This window comes from Aspergillus novofumigatus (assembly GCF_002847465.1).
Source record: "Aspergillus novofumigatus IBT 16806 chromosome Unknown P174scaffold_8, whole genome shotgun sequence".
Taxonomy (NCBI): Eukaryota; Fungi; Ascomycota; class Eurotiomycetes; order Eurotiales; family Aspergillaceae; genus Aspergillus; species Aspergillus novofumigatus.
Window position 1 is genome coordinate 328,620 of NW_020194281.1, and position 13,366 is coordinate 341,985.

Consider the following 13,366-nt stretch of genomic DNA (forward strand, 5'->3'; position numbering starts at 1 on the left):
CGCTCTTTTGACAATACAGCAAGGATCACCAGTTCGCCGTCGAGCACGTTTCTCTCCATCTTCGCTTGTTTATGTCGTTATCACGAGGAGATGCTGGAGAGTAGGCGACGTCCCTGCCAATTCAACATTCTATATCATAATGCCCTTCCTACCGTTGCTGGTGCTGTTGGCTGGCCTTACCTTGCTGATTTCCCGCCGTCGATACAAGGCAATCGCCGACAGAGAAAGCCCTAGAGTCATTGTTGGAGGCCATACATATTCGGAGAGTGTCGGAGATGGACAGTCTTCGACGCGCGAGGGAAAGATTGAATCCATTCGTAGTGCCTGTATCATCGGTGCAGGACATGTTGGTTAGTTGCCTTCAGAAACCACGCAAGGCCGTGCCTGACAAGATATAGGAGCATTGACGGCGATTGTTCTCGCGTCGCAGAATCCACATATCCAATTCCATGTCGTTGATGACGATGCGCGTCTGATCACCGCGTGGAATTCGGATCGCTTGCCAGTCTGTGAACCTGGGCTGGATGAGCTTGTCTTTGAGAAGGATCATCATGCCGTGGCTTCGGAAAAACCAAAGAAGCAAGCTGATCAGGAGGTTCAAATACATGAACCAGTTCTGTGTCAACCGCGAATACGGAAACTGCGAAATATCACTTTCTCAACCAACATCCCCGGGGGAATAGCGGCATCGGATATCGTCTTTCTCTGTGTGGACCCTCCTCTGGACAACGTAAGCTTGTCCCATCATCAACCTGCACAGCGATACATACTAATTTTCAGTCATCCGATGACCAGACTCCCGGCCTCGACCTGACCAACCTGGAGTCCGCCATCCGGGCCATCGTCCAAGTGTCAAGCGGACACAAGATCATCGTCCACCGGGGCACAGGGCCAAGCGGGATTGTCCCCCGAATCAAGAAAATGGTAAGTTGACCTGACTGATTAGGAATGGTATAGATAAAGAGCTTACAACCGCAGCTCAAAAAAACCGCCTCCCCATCCGCCTCCTTCGAAGTGCTCTCCAACCCCGAGTTTCTAGTCCCAGGAACCGCCATCCGCGACCTTCTCTACCCAGTCCGAATCATCATCGGCCACATCTTTTCCGAGGACATGTCACCCCAGGCACTAACCGCCCTGAAAGGGTTGTATTCGTGGATCCCCGAGGACCGCATCGTCACCATGGACGCCTGGTCCTCGGAACTGGCTAAGATCGCCACGAGCGCAATGCTAGCGCAGCAGACAAGCAGCATCCAGTCTCTGCGCGCGATATGCGAGTCCACGAATGCAAATATTACGCATATCGAGCAGACTGTAGGGGCATTTTCTGCGTCTGGTTTTGGGTCCAATGGATCGAGCTTGCTCAGGGACGTCGGGTGTTTGGTTTATTTGGCACGGGAGCTGGGGTTACAGGAGGTGGCGGATTACTGGAGGGCAGTGCTGAGGATCGACGCGTATCAGACGCGGCGCCTTGCTCAACGCATCAGTGACAGTCTACCTGGAGGAACGGAACGGAGGGATGTCGCCATCCTTGGATTTACGAGCAGTTGGACCACGATAGAGATCGGTAATACGAGCGCGACGCGACTGGTGCGGGAACTTATGTCTTCTGGCGTCAAGGTGGACATCTACAATCCGCATATGCCAAAGGAGCAGATTGAGAGAGCGCTAGGTCTTGTGAGTGGTCATCTGGATGCTGTCACGGTCGTGGAGGACCTGCATGCGGCCTGTTCCGGCTGCGGTGCGGTTGTCCTGCACGCGGAATGGGATGAGTTCAAGGAGGATCGTCTAGACTGGGAGAAGATCGCGGGGGGGATGGAGTCTCCAAAAGTGCTGTGTGACCCTCATGGGATGCTTGACTGGCAGAGGATGGAGAAGCTGGGGTTCAAAGTGCTCCGACCAGGAGTCAATTGGTGATAACGGACTTTAAACTGATGTACGACTATGGACACGCATGTATATCACTCGACTAGCTGACCTATTCGACATAATTTTCCTTACGCGTTAAGCTTCGCAACGAGGCGATCACCCAAGGCCTTGATACTCGCCTCAAAGGTCTGAGTGTCGCGAGCAGTCCAGGCAGCACTAGCACCAGGGACAGCATCTTGACCCATGAAGCCAATGTAGAGCACATCCTCCTCCCCGTGACCGTTATCACCAGTAATACCATCATTGGGAAAGCACAGTTTAGCCAGCGAAATGGAAGCCTCCCCGGTAGAGGTTCCACCGTTGGTATCACCCCAGACACCATAAAACTAACCAGTCAGCTTCATCTTCGTCAACAAGTTAACAGTGATAGCAAACGTACCAGCTGGTTATTGCACACCACTGCCATCACGCTCAACGGCTCCATTCCATATTGCTGAGGATCAAAGGTCGGCGAGCTGCCCGAGTTCCCAAACACCACGTACGGGTGGATGTTCGCATCCAAATCCGAAATGCCGTACTGCTTAACGGTATCCATGAACGCCGTCATGCTCTGGCCGGATGGGTCATTGGCGCAGTCACCAGCGCTGTTGTTCGCTCCATCGCAGTCGATGTCCATGTTATCGTACTGGCCGCCGTTTGCGGAGCTGTGGAGGAAGATGGCCCCCTCAATGTCGCCGCAGTAGGCGAAGGAGCCGGAGCCGCCGATGCCATCGGAAAAGCCGTCCTGCAGCTTGTTCTGGCATGTTCCAGTCTTACAACGTTAGTGGGATCGCAATGCGAAAAGACAGAAGACGTTACCTTGTGTTTGTTGTAGATTTGCTGTAGGTTGGCTGGGACAGTATATGCCGAGGCCAGGCCTGCTCCAGTCAGAACGGCAGCAGTTGTAAGATAGCGCATTGTGAAGGTTACTTTTCTTAAGAAAAGATAATCCGAGTGAATTGTATTGAAATCGAGATGGGACCCTGCCGGCAAAGGCGAAGCTTTATATTGCTTATGGGTCCGGTATCCATCGTTTCAGGGCACGAGCTAAATCACCCTGAAACTGTAGCACCGGCAAAGTCACCGGCAAAGTAACAAGATGAAACATCTGCAATACTACCATCTGCGGCTTGTCAGCCCATGGTCACAACTGTGGAGTGAAAGGGAATTGCTTAATCGGGGAAATGGGGCCAAAAGCCCGACCTTGTGTCTTTGATCGACCCGCTGTGGCTGATCATCCCTATTGAAGGGTTGCATCGACTAGTGCAGGAAGCTGAGATGCGAAGACAGTTTAGGGTAGGATCTTCACAATCAGCAGGGAAATACTCCATACTGTCGCCAAGTTGAGGAAATGAGATTGGTTTCTGCTTCATGAGGAAGCAGTCCAGCATGTAGCATACATAGAGTCGCATGCTGGAGCAGTTTATTAAGATACCTTTGTGAAACTAATGCCTGAAGTCTTCATTCATTTTTTGTCAACGCCAATAGACCGACTATTATTGGTTGTGATATATATAGAGAAAAGGAATGAATCTGACGTCGCAGTTAATTCATGTAAGCCTCCGGACTTGAATTCGCGTAAGGGATTCTTCGTACGACGAATATTACTTTCGCTAATCTATGTTTAAGTCCCCTGACAGTAGAACGTGAGTGGAGTCTCTCTATCTTCAGATCTCGCAGGTTTTCAACTTCAACTATTTACCTCCCCTTCCTCTTCCCTTTTCAACTTGTCCTCTTTGGGCTTGCCAACATTCTTCCAGCCCATCCCCCATGCAAAAAAGAATTGCACCACACTCAGCGCAGCAATCAGATAGAAAATGTGTCCGATACTCTTTGAGTAAGCGAGCAGAACTCCGGGAAGACTTGCCTCAGACACGATGCCTCGGAATCCAGTCGCACCAGCAGCAATCACCCTTTCGGGGTCGACTGTAGGGGCGTACTGCGGGATAGTACTTCTCAGACCACGAGAAAAGATGACTTCTGCGACCGCAAGAAAGATAGCAGCGCCAATGGTCTGGCTAAAGGTCAGGATAGCCATGGCCGTTGACAACTCGTCGGGCAGGACGGCGTTTTGAACGGCTATCATAGGCTACTTCTCCGTCAGATACACGTCCGACAGTGGGATGAAATCAAATGATTGGACTTACCGTCTGCAATCCTGCTCCTCGACCAAATCCTATTAGAGCTTGATAGCCGGCCCATTCGCGTGTAGGAGTGGTGGGTGATAAGGTCGACAGAAGACCACATCCGACGGCGTTGAGGATGCCGCCGAGAACGGCAAAGGGGAGATAGTAGCCTATTCTTCCGGCTATGCGAAAGGACTATTAGCACGAATAACCACAAAAAAGAAAACAGGCGACATACTAAGAGCCCCCGTGACCAAAGCCATGAAAATCTGGCACAGCACACCCGGCAACAAATCAACACCGCTAACCAGCGCCGTCTTGTCTCTTACTGCCTGGAAGTATATCGGTAAATAGTACGACGCAGTGATTGTCATCCCGAACAAAGTCATGATAACCACACAGCTGCAGGAGACGATCCGGTTGCGAACCACGTGGAATGGAATCATGGCGTCTTTCCCCATGCGGTACTCCCATGCCAGAAAGACAAGGAACATTGCACCGGCACCGCAGAACAGGCCGATGACGGTAGCGCTATCCCATGCATATTGATTACCTCCGTATTGAAGAGCCAGCAGGAGTTGGATTGCAGCGGGGCAAAGAGCACGAACCCGAGGATATCGAACGTCTTGAAGAACGTTGGCAGAACTTCAACCGCTCGACCCTTTTCTCGTTGCTCGGGAACGCGCGTAAACACCAAGAGGGCAGCAACTAGTGCTCCAATTGGTAAATTGATGTAGAAGCCTGTCGATATTAAGTATCACAACCTAATTCTATCAGGGACGGACCCGGTCATCTTACACCAGCGCCATGTCGTATACGTGGTCAACGCACCACCGATCAGAGGGCCCAGAACCAGGCCAATCTGTGACACTGCGAGAAAAAATCATTTAGTTGTGTTTCTGTGGTGTGACGGGGTCTGTACATACATCCCATCATAATGCCAACCATAACTTCTCAACATGTCAGTTTGCACGTTCAACTTCTCCTAGAGAACTCATACCTGGTCTTCTATGCATCGGAACAGCACCAGCAACAATAGTCAGAGCACCGTTGGCCATGCCCGAGGACCCCATGCCGGCAACAGCTCGGCCGACAATGAGCATTCTCGACGAGGTAGCGACGCCACATATCAAGGAGCCCAGTTCGAAGACTGCGAAGAAGCCCAGAAATACCCACTGCACGGAATCAGCCTACCATTGGAAACCGAGTAGAGGGATGAACTACCTTGGAGGTGAAGTAGGTGTAGAACTTCCCTGTAAGAGGCTGAAGGGCGGAGCTGTCAAGCAGGTTAGGCCAGATATCTAGTGTCCCATTCCCATAATAGCAGGTATTTGACCTACCTCGCCAGCGTGTAAGCACTGCCGTACCAGGCGATGTCCTCGAGGGAGTGGAATTGGTTCGTGATCTGCGGTATGGCCTACTCATTCCGGATTAGATGTAAACTCAGTTATCGAAACTGGGCCGACAGACTGTAGATAATATCGACATGTCCAACAACATCAGGAATATGACTAGAGTAATCCCTGAAGTTACCATGAGCAGGGGAATGCCTTTAATCCACTCCTCCGGGCGATCTTCTCCAGCGTTGGTGATAGGATCAGTCACTTTCTGTGCAGTATCTCCTGAAAGCATCTCAGGTTCCTGTTTGGTGTTCGATAGCTCAGAGGTCATGGATGGGGTATTATGAGTATTCTGTGTGAAAGACTCCTCCTTTCCTCGGTCGGCAGAACGGGGAGCTTCGTCCCCTTCCAGTTCTGTGCGCATTTTGGTGAATAAATCCTGGTGATAGTTGTTAACGGCTTGAGAATAAACAATAGAAAGCGACTACGTCTAGGGAGAAAGGTTCATTGTTATATCTCAACATCGGACGGAGTTGGGCCAATCCCGACTCCAATTCCGTGCAGGGGTTCGTAAGCCCGTTGGGACGGTATTCGTAACAATAAACATAGATCAGAGACTAAATCGGTAAAAATGACCCATTCGGCTTGAGCTAGACTTGACTCGTAATACATTCAAAGGTTTAGCTAGACCATCACAATCCGTTCTGAGTCGCCTGCATCCACGGTTCCATCAGCCATACATCCGGCCAATTGAGGCATGCTTCGAGAAAGTCCTCATCAACACTAGGAAGAGCCGACGACTGTCCGTCTGAGTTTTCACCTATAGCTACAGCGTTTGGGAGCCTAGACGCCCAACTAGCCTGCAATTTAGGCAGGATCCTGGCCGCCTTGCTCCACGAATCCCCATCCGTTCCTTCGTTCTGGATGCCTGCCGCTTCAGCAACCGAATCCAGTCGGCCAATTATCTGCTGCGCGATGGACTGCAGGTCAGCTGTTCGGGTAACTGCTTCTCTATCCCAGCCCGGGTAGCCAAATGTAGAAAGATAGAACAAGGTACTCAGGCAGTGTGAGACCTGGAAGATGATCGTTACTGGCAGGAAGACATATTCTTCAGGACCGACGGTGAGAAGGAGATCAACCCAATTCTTAGTTGCGGATAGACAAGCATAAAGATGGCTGATACGAGTGACATCTACGTCTTCGACTCGTGTGGCCGATCTCGACAGCGCCGACTCATATACAGCCACTTCGGCTTGGTATAGATGGAAAAGCACAACCTCTGAATCACATGTTAGTCTTGGATTTCTGTGTGACATACAGCATTTTGACTTACTGTTGTCCGCTACCTCAGGTGGAATTCGACTTTTGGTACTTTGCAGCCGATGTTGCATCGTTTGTATGAAAAAGGATGTCGGAAGCCGGGGGCTGTCTTCGGCGGCGAGTCCGTTTTCGTCCCAAGACCGCCTGATCACCTTGTCCACGACGAGTTGAATTTGAACGAGCTGTACAAGGACTGCGTCATTGGGAGTCTCTTTTCTCGCAGTCAAGACTTCCAGACATTCTTTCATGTGTGCTGTCCAACGCAGTGGATCAGGCTTGCACAAGAATTGGGATATACTGACGCAGGACTGATTCAGCACTTGATAGGGTAACCCCGGGGATACAGGCTACATACAACGAACTTAGGAGAAAGCAACCGAGTAAAGCGCGTCGCTCATTCATGGTCCGTGTTCTGGAAACCGGAAATTTGAGGTTGTGGGTAGGACCGTTCCAATCGCAATCGGCCGGATGTGATTCATCAGGCGGGCCTTGTGAAGGCCCAAGTCGAAGACGACAGATATTGCCAGTTGGATGTAGGCACAAAGAGAATACTTTTGCGGTTGGCAGTGGAAAGTGATCCTTGAGTGGTCAGTAGTGGGCAGTCAACGTCGATTAGGATTCAAATACCAGCCTAGATAGACCAGTAGGCCTTGCAGTATATCCAGGTTCTTTCGACAGTCCACGAGGAGCGCCTGGGCTGCCTTTTCTCTGATGCTGACGCTGAGAGCAGACTGGCGCGCAGTATGCTTGCACTGCACTGCACAAATGCAATACCATAAGAACGGAGACTCCATCTCCAGTTGCGCAGCACTGACACTGTCCGGAATATGAACAAATGGTAGATACGCCAGAGGCCCGTTGCGAAAGCAATTAAGAACTTCCTCTGCGTTGGCGTCTGCTGTATTCGAGGAACAGACCTCTGCTGGCCCTACTGAAGTAGTAAAAGACCTACCAGGAGAGTTGCCATGCGGTGTGCTGCCTTCTGGTGTGAGAAGCGGGGCCACGACATCTTGACGTCTTGGGGAAACTTGATCCTGACCAGGTATTTCAGGGCTAGGACACTCAGGCATCGATTGCGACTGATTAGCTTGGAGGAGGGAGAGTAAGCCATCCAGTTTTTGCTCCAACTGCACAGCCTTTGACACTATGGGTGTGTTTCGTCTAGTTCTTCGGACTCTGGCTGAGGGCCGGCATTCTTTATTCAATCGATAACATCTATTGTGGCTCTTACTTAATGTTCACCGACCCAGTTTTAGCAACTTACCTTGCGCAGATACCTCCTGCCTCTGGAAGGATACATTTGCATTTGGCTCGAGCACAGTTGGCGCACGCCCGGCCATATGGCGCTGGAACATAGCCTGTTGTGTCATCCATGGGAGGATATGACGCTCGATACTGTCTTTGATGATCCCGTCTCTCGAAGTCCGGTCACACTTGATGGAAGCTCCGAACCTGATGGATTAAGTCATAAGTAATGGATCATACGTGGGACTGAATATGAGGTTCGGAAGGGAAGACATGGCCGTCGGTCGGAATTGGGCCGGATTTCGAGAATCCCGACGTAAGCACTAAGATAATATACAACTCGTTGATTGGCTCGCAACACTGTGTCTAGTGAATAGATGATCAAGTGTTCACAGGGGAAGTAGAGAGTCGCATCCTGCCTGCAGATTCCGCGAAAGCAGTGTAGAATAGAGCGATCAAGTACGGAAATACATTTCGATAGAAGCATTGTAGATAGTCCAATATGGAGTAACTCTAGCTGACGACAGCAACTCCACACGTATCTGCGTAGCTTCACTCTGCCTACATGGACTCTACCTTCCAGGACATCGATCGCCACGTCTTAGCCGGATCATTCTCAATCTCGCCTTTGGATGTAGCGGCTCGAAACGCCTCGCGCTCCTTCATCGTCATCAACCCCCAGTCGCGCATTTCAGGCCAGCGAATCGCATCCATGACGTGATAAAACTCCAACAGATCACGCTGATGACAACGCTCGTACTCGAACGTCTGCAGAACCATCTCCAACTTATCAATGTCATGCACGAGCTGCCTTCTAGGGTCTGATCCTCCTCGTACTCCCGGAAGAGGGCAGTGGATGTGTTGATGTCCGTCACGCCCGGGAAGAGCTGCGCGATGTATATCTCATCGTTGCTTCTTCCCTCCGAGATTTTTCTGCCTTGGTGATATCCTTGTGCAACGGCGTAACATTACCAACCAGGCACTCAGCCATGTCGTGGACGAGAGCCATTTGTATGCATTGGGAAGTATTGGCGCGTGAGGCTAAGGAAAGGAAGGGGGCCAGAGAATCACCATGATCAACATGAGATACATATGATCAGCAATTGATTCCCCGTTTTTGATCCTGACTTGCTGCCAGCCTTAGCGTTTTGTGGTCTTTAACCGTTCCAATAGGTGGAGAAAGGGTAGGGGAGATGCTGAACGGGTAGTGGTGGGTATTGGAGGGTTGACAACAATATGGTAGTTATTAACTAGGTGAGGTTTCCACGACCTCAGGGGAAGAGAACCAGTCTCTGGTGCCCAGTCCCTTCCGGATGGGATGAAGGAGCCCATTATGTATTCTGCAGATTGAGCACTTTGCCAGAGGATGGCAATGGTGAGAGGGACAGGCAGGAAACAGAGAATGGAGCAATATCCGGCCAGGCTTGTCTTCCAGGAGCTTAATTAATATACACATGCCACTAAAGAAAAAGGTTTTGAGACTAAATGCTTTTCCGTCCCACTGGGGCAAGATACCTCAAACTATTGGATTTCGAGTGGAATCTCCTGTTCCTTGCGTCGTCATGATCTGCACTAGAAACACTAGAAGATCAAGCTGAACGTGACTTTGCCAGGACAAGAGCAAGGCTCATTTCATGCCAGGAGCTCGTCCGGTATGTACTTCAGCTGACGCCACCATTCCACACTCATTGCAAGTGGAGATATGTCTCAGATATGTCATCTTTTGTAGCCTAAAGCACGGGTCTATCATATTACAGGTATGATCAACATTTAATATTAGTCTATTATCCTCCACATAGGCGACCAGCGGGATGCTCCTTACTTCTAGGTATCATTGAGGTACCATCGATCCTATTTCGACCTTCCAGAAGACTGACAACCACATCTGCTTAAGCCCCATTAACTATGAATGACTTGATCGCTTTCTTGTGGATTAACAGCGCAGCTGGTCCGATACTCATGGATTTGGTAGTTTTAGTAACACCATTACACAAACCTTGAACTTGTCTGAGCAGGTGTGCCCCTTGAATGAAGACTAAATCATCCAGGGTCGGCTTCTCCTTCGATTTTGCAACCATGGGTGTCCTGTCGTGCTCGTGGCATGGCCGACATTTGCAGCGACGCCTTCTGCAATTCCGGTCGTCTGCCAAATTCGTTGTCTTTGTTGTGGTATTCGCGATATTTACAGTATGTTGTTGGTCTTGGGACAAGTGGCAGGAGATCTCGTCAACTAACGTCTTTCGAAGGATAACTTTCTCTATGGACTGGTACCACACGAAACACGTATCATGTCTCTTCTCCATCGGTACCCTGACTCTCACAGATTATCCCTGTCATTCCGACAGCGTTACCCGAGCGAGGGGTCATAGAAGGCAACGATGGTCTGTTGTTTACAGTTCCCTGGCTTCGTATCCGGAGCTAATATGATCCTCCAAGATAGTCCAGCGGTGGGTATCGATTCTTGGGGCAGTATTTAGTGCGGCGACACTGGTCGTCTCGCGTGAGTGTGACATGGGCTGATCCGTCGCGATCACTGACTGATCGCTTTCCTCGGCAGCTCTCACCTGGTATTGGATCGGTCGGGTCGATTCACTACGGTGGCCGTTCATGGCCGGTTTGATCGTCCTAACTGGCGCGACGGCTTTGCTCTGTGTCGGGACTCACCTGGGACTCTGGATTGCCGGTCGCCTGCTGCAGGGTGCGGCCAACGGAGTCGTATGGACGGTGGGCTCTGCGCTCTTACGAGAGACAATGGGGGAAGAAGGACTCGGGCAAGCGTTTGGCTACGTTGGAATGGGGATGAATCTTGGGGGATCGCCGGGCCGCTGCTGGGCGGTGCGCTATATGAGCATGCCGGCTACTATACGGTGTTTGGGCTGGCGTTTGCGTTGCTCGGGTTCGACATGCTGTTCCGGGTCATTCTGATCGAGACAAGGCCCGCAACGAATGGGCTCGAGTCCCGTGGCGAATCCCCGGAGGGGGCATTGCCCGCGCCTCCAGCCCTAGACGACGAGGTCAACTCACGCAGTGTACAGGCTGATAGAGCCTGTGCATCGCAGACGCTGGCCACAGACTCCAAAGTGGTCTCGGCTCTGTTGTCCTGCCCCCGCCTTTGGGTGGTTCTGTGGGGTTACATGGTGACAGCCATGATCATGACCGCGTTCGACAGCGTCCTAGCGCTCTTTGTCAGGGAACGGTTTGGCTGGAACCAATCGGCCCAGGGTCTGGTATTTCTAGCCCTATTTATCCCACAACTGCTCAACCCGGCCGTTGGGATGATCTGCGACAGGTACCCAAGGGCTGGCCGCTACATGGTGAGCGGGGCATTTGGGATCGGCTGCCTGACCCTGTCCCTTCTGCGCCTCGTAGTGGGCGACTCTGTGGGGTCCAAAGTACTTCTTTGTACGTTGCTCGCTGTCGTCGGTCTCTGTGTTACGTTCTCGATGACTCCGTTATTTGTGGAGATCTCGGACATGGTGGGCGACATGGAGAAAAAGGCTCCGGGGAAGCTGAACCAGGCAGCTGCGTCGGCGTTGGGCTATGGGCTCATGAACTCGGCTTGGTCTGCGGGAGCTCTTGTTGGCCCGTTTTTGGCTGGATTTATCAAAGATGCGGCCGGCTGGAATACGATGGCTTGGGTGCTGGGACTGGTGGTTGGCGTGTCGGCAGTTTTGGTCCTATTGTTCATGGAGAAAAGCTGGCTGTTGCCCAACTGTCGGTCCACAGCATTGTGCCAGAATGAAGTAATAGATGGGGTCCCTCTTTAGAGCGATTAGGATCGTTGGGAGTAGGTTATACCGCGTGAAATAATACTACCTGCTTATGGTATGGTCTGTACTATATGATCGGCCACCAAGGAGCCCCATTACCTTCTCTGCATGAGCCTCAGCTTCATGGCAGTCCGGGCTAGCTACCTTCAGATGACACTCAAAATATTCACGGACGCTTTGAGAGAGGGCGGAAATAGACTAAGATATCCCTCTTCCACTTCGCTATTCAACCTTGAACCAGAGTTGGGCGCGCAACAATTGCAACCATCCCGTGAGAGACTGAGTGGGCATCGGCTCGGAAAAGAAGCTGCAGCCGTTCCACGAGTGCCTCCTCAATCCGTTCGCGTTGTGAATGCCGTCGATGCCAAATGCCGGTTAGGAATTCAGCGGCGGCGGCGCAACGCTTTGGAACGTTCTCTTCCTGGAACTCATAGCTTGCATCGATATGATGCACACTGATATCACCAAACCCGTATTTCGTAAGGTAGCCCATGGCCGAGTGCAGGATATGTCCCTGGTGGCCAACAGGGACAGACCGAGCGACAGAAGCTAGCAGCTTCACCACTTCGTTATACGGCCCTCCCTGGATAATCACAATCTTCGAACTCGATCGACCCAGTACACGGGTTATTTCCTGAATAGTTCTCTCCATATTCAGCACATAATCCATCTGCCATAAGGCGAGCACGGTATGAAAGGTTCTCGGGGCAAACGGTAAGTCCTCAATCGGAAGGTCGACAAATCGACTTTTACGGCGTTGGAAACGTCCATCTGTCATCGTCAACATCAAGCTCAAAGAGAGAGAAGGGGAAGATCCAGAAGCCTTACTGAGTAGGTCCTTTCCGATACATAAAACCTCCGGACTGTCGCCTATATCTTCAAGCAATATCTCGAGGTCTTTGCTCACCAGGCGATCAGCAAAGAGATTTCCACGCGCCTGAAATTCCAATGGTTTGAGACCACCGCGTAAGGGATATGGCCCCAAAAGCGGCTCCCATTCGACCTTTCTCGCCATCACGATGTAGTGTGCCTCAGGAGCATGTTCCTGGCTGGCCGGAGAGAAGAGGTAAGAAACCGGTTCTGTTTCAATGATAAAGCCGGATTCTCGCAGAAGTTGACACCAACGCTCCTCGGATAGGAATAAATCATTGACATAATTCCCCATCCACGGCTTATCTAGCATCCAAGCACAATCCCATGTGGGATCATAAGTCACCTTTTTCGGAACCAACGAGGTGCTGGGAGTCACTCCAAGGACAACATATCCCCCGACCTTGATCCACTGAGAGAACCGCATAACCATCGAGCACATATCACACGCCGACATTTGGAACAGAGATCGGATTGCAATGACTGCATCGAACAATGCTGACGGTTGATATGTCTTCATATCACCCACTTGAAACGTCCCCGGAACTTGGGACTTTGCGATTTTCACCATCTCTTCTGATATATCAATCCCGTGCACTTCATGGCCGGCAGAGGCAAGTATGTGAGAAACAGGCTTGCCTGTCCCACAGCCAACATCTAGTGTTCTGCTTCGAGGGGGGATGGTTTTGGCCACAAGCTCAACAAACCTCTGCAGCTCCTTGTCCATTCCAAAGGCGGCCTCATAACGGGATCCCAGGCTGTTGAAGAGGGTTTCTGCTTCCGCCGTCAT

General features: G+C 51.2%; 7 protein-coding genes across 7 annotated transcripts; 2 read left to right on the forward strand and 5 right to left on the reverse strand.

Moving 5' to 3' along the window:
* Positions 1-139: 139 nt before the first annotated feature.
* Positions 140-1,914, forward strand: ugd2 (putative UDP-glucose dehydrogenase Ugd1; the record flags this gene model as incomplete). The annotated part of the gene is made up of 4 exons (XM_024825879.1): positions 140-350; positions 399-730; positions 781-924; positions 958-1,914. The coding sequence occupies 4 exons, from the start codon at positions 140-142 to the stop codon at positions 1,912-1,914; spliced, it is 1,644 nt and encodes a 547-aa protein (XP_024678623.1).
* P174DRAFT_412759 (glycoside hydrolase family 75 protein) lies at positions 1,878-2,860 on the reverse strand. Its single transcript, XM_024824320.1, has 3 exons — positions 2,725-2,860; positions 2,306-2,677; positions 1,878-2,252 (listed from the first exon to the last, which is right to left on the reverse strand). Exons 1-3 carry the CDS (start codon positions 2,821-2,823, stop codon positions 1,995-1,997), a joined length of 729 nt encoding a protein of 242 aa, XP_024678624.1. The 5' UTR covers positions 2,824-2,860; the 3' UTR covers positions 1,878-1,994.
* A 656-nt stretch (positions 2,861-3,516) lies between these two features.
* On the reverse strand, positions 3,517-5,823 carry P174DRAFT_515254 (MDR family MFS transporter). Its single transcript, XM_024832151.1, has 10 exons — positions 5,502-5,823; positions 5,372-5,448; positions 5,256-5,307; positions 5,032-5,206; positions 4,958-4,981; positions 4,830-4,901; positions 4,640-4,772; positions 4,270-4,562; positions 4,053-4,213; positions 3,517-3,994 (listed from the first exon to the last, which is right to left on the reverse strand). The coding sequence occupies exons 1-10, from the start codon at positions 5,793-5,795 to the stop codon at positions 3,596-3,598; spliced, it is 1,680 nt and encodes a 559-aa protein (XP_024678625.1). The 5' UTR covers positions 5,796-5,823; the 3' UTR covers positions 3,517-3,595.
* Positions 5,824-6,033: 210 nt separating this feature from the next.
* On the reverse strand, positions 6,034-8,157 carry P174DRAFT_515255 (transcription factor domain-containing protein). The gene is made up of 6 exons (XM_024832152.1): positions 7,956-8,157; positions 7,319-7,906; positions 7,233-7,270; positions 7,047-7,179; positions 6,705-6,988; positions 6,034-6,650 (listed from the first exon to the last, which is right to left on the reverse strand). The coding sequence occupies exons 1-6, from the start codon at positions 8,063-8,065 to the stop codon at positions 6,064-6,066; spliced, it is 1,740 nt and encodes a 579-aa protein (XP_024678626.1). The 5' UTR covers positions 8,066-8,157; the 3' UTR covers positions 6,034-6,063.
* A 340-nt stretch (positions 8,158-8,497) lies between these two features.
* On the reverse strand, positions 8,498-8,945 carry P174DRAFT_463510 (uncharacterized protein; the record flags this gene model as incomplete). Its single annotated transcript, XM_024830276.1, has 2 exons — positions 8,498-8,823; positions 8,909-8,945. 2 exons carry the CDS (start codon positions 8,943-8,945, stop codon positions 8,498-8,500), a joined length of 363 nt encoding a protein of 120 aa, XP_024678627.1.
* Positions 8,946-10,012: 1,067 nt separating this feature from the next.
* On the forward strand, positions 10,013-11,703 carry P174DRAFT_463511 (putative MFS transporter; the record flags this gene model as incomplete). The annotated part of the gene is made up of 5 exons (XM_024830277.1): positions 10,013-10,123; positions 10,260-10,317; positions 10,377-10,436; positions 10,494-10,771; positions 10,867-11,703. 5 exons carry the CDS (start codon positions 10,013-10,015, stop codon positions 11,701-11,703), a joined length of 1,344 nt encoding a protein of 447 aa, XP_024678628.1.
* Positions 11,704-11,932: 229 nt separating this feature from the next.
* On the reverse strand, positions 11,933-13,366 carry P174DRAFT_496227 (S-adenosyl-L-methionine-dependent methyltransferase; the record flags this gene model as incomplete). Its single annotated transcript, XM_024830880.1, has 2 exons — positions 11,933-12,477; positions 12,535-13,366. The coding sequence occupies 2 exons, from the start codon at positions 13,364-13,366 to the stop codon at positions 11,933-11,935; spliced, it is 1,377 nt and encodes a 458-aa protein (XP_024678629.1).

Excerpts from the sequence above, each read along its gene's own strand:
- P174DRAFT_412759 (XM_024824320.1), bottom strand. The coding sequence starts at position 2,823 with ATGCGCTATCTTACAACTGCTGCCGTTCTGACTGGAGCAGGCCTGGCC. Across the intron at positions 2,678-2,724 it reads AAATCTACAACAAACACAAG|ACTGGAACATGCCAGAACAA; the intron begins GTAACGTCTTCT and ends TAACGTTGTAAG. Across the intron at positions 2,253-2,305 it reads TGGTGTGCAATAACCAGCTG|TTTTATGGTGTCTGGGGTGA; the intron begins GTACGTTTGCTA and ends CTGACTGGTTAG.
- P174DRAFT_515254 (XM_024832151.1), bottom strand. The coding sequence starts at position 5,795 with ATGCGCACAGAACTGGAAGGGGACGAAGCTCCCCGTTCTGCCGACCGA. Across the intron at positions 5,308-5,371 it reads AGTGCTTACACGCTGGCGAG|CTCCGCCCTTCAGCCTCTTA; the intron begins GTAGGTCAAATA and ends CCTGCTTGACAG. Across the intron at positions 3,995-4,052 it reads GAGGAGCAGGATTGCAGACG|CCTATGATAGCCGTTCAAAA; the intron begins GTAAGTCCAATC and ends ACGGAGAAGTAG.
- P174DRAFT_515255 (XM_024832152.1), bottom strand. The coding sequence starts at position 8,065 with ATGGATGACACAACAGGCTATGTTCCAGCGCCATATGGCCGGGCGTGC. Across the intron at positions 7,271-7,318 it reads CTACTGGTCTATCTAGGCTG|GATCACTTTCCACTGCCAAC; the intron begins GTATTTGAATCC and ends TGACCACTCAAG. Across the intron at positions 6,651-6,704 it reads ACCTGAGGTAGCGGACAACA|AGGTTGTGCTTTTCCATCTA; the intron begins GTAAGTCAAAAT and ends CATGTGATTCAG.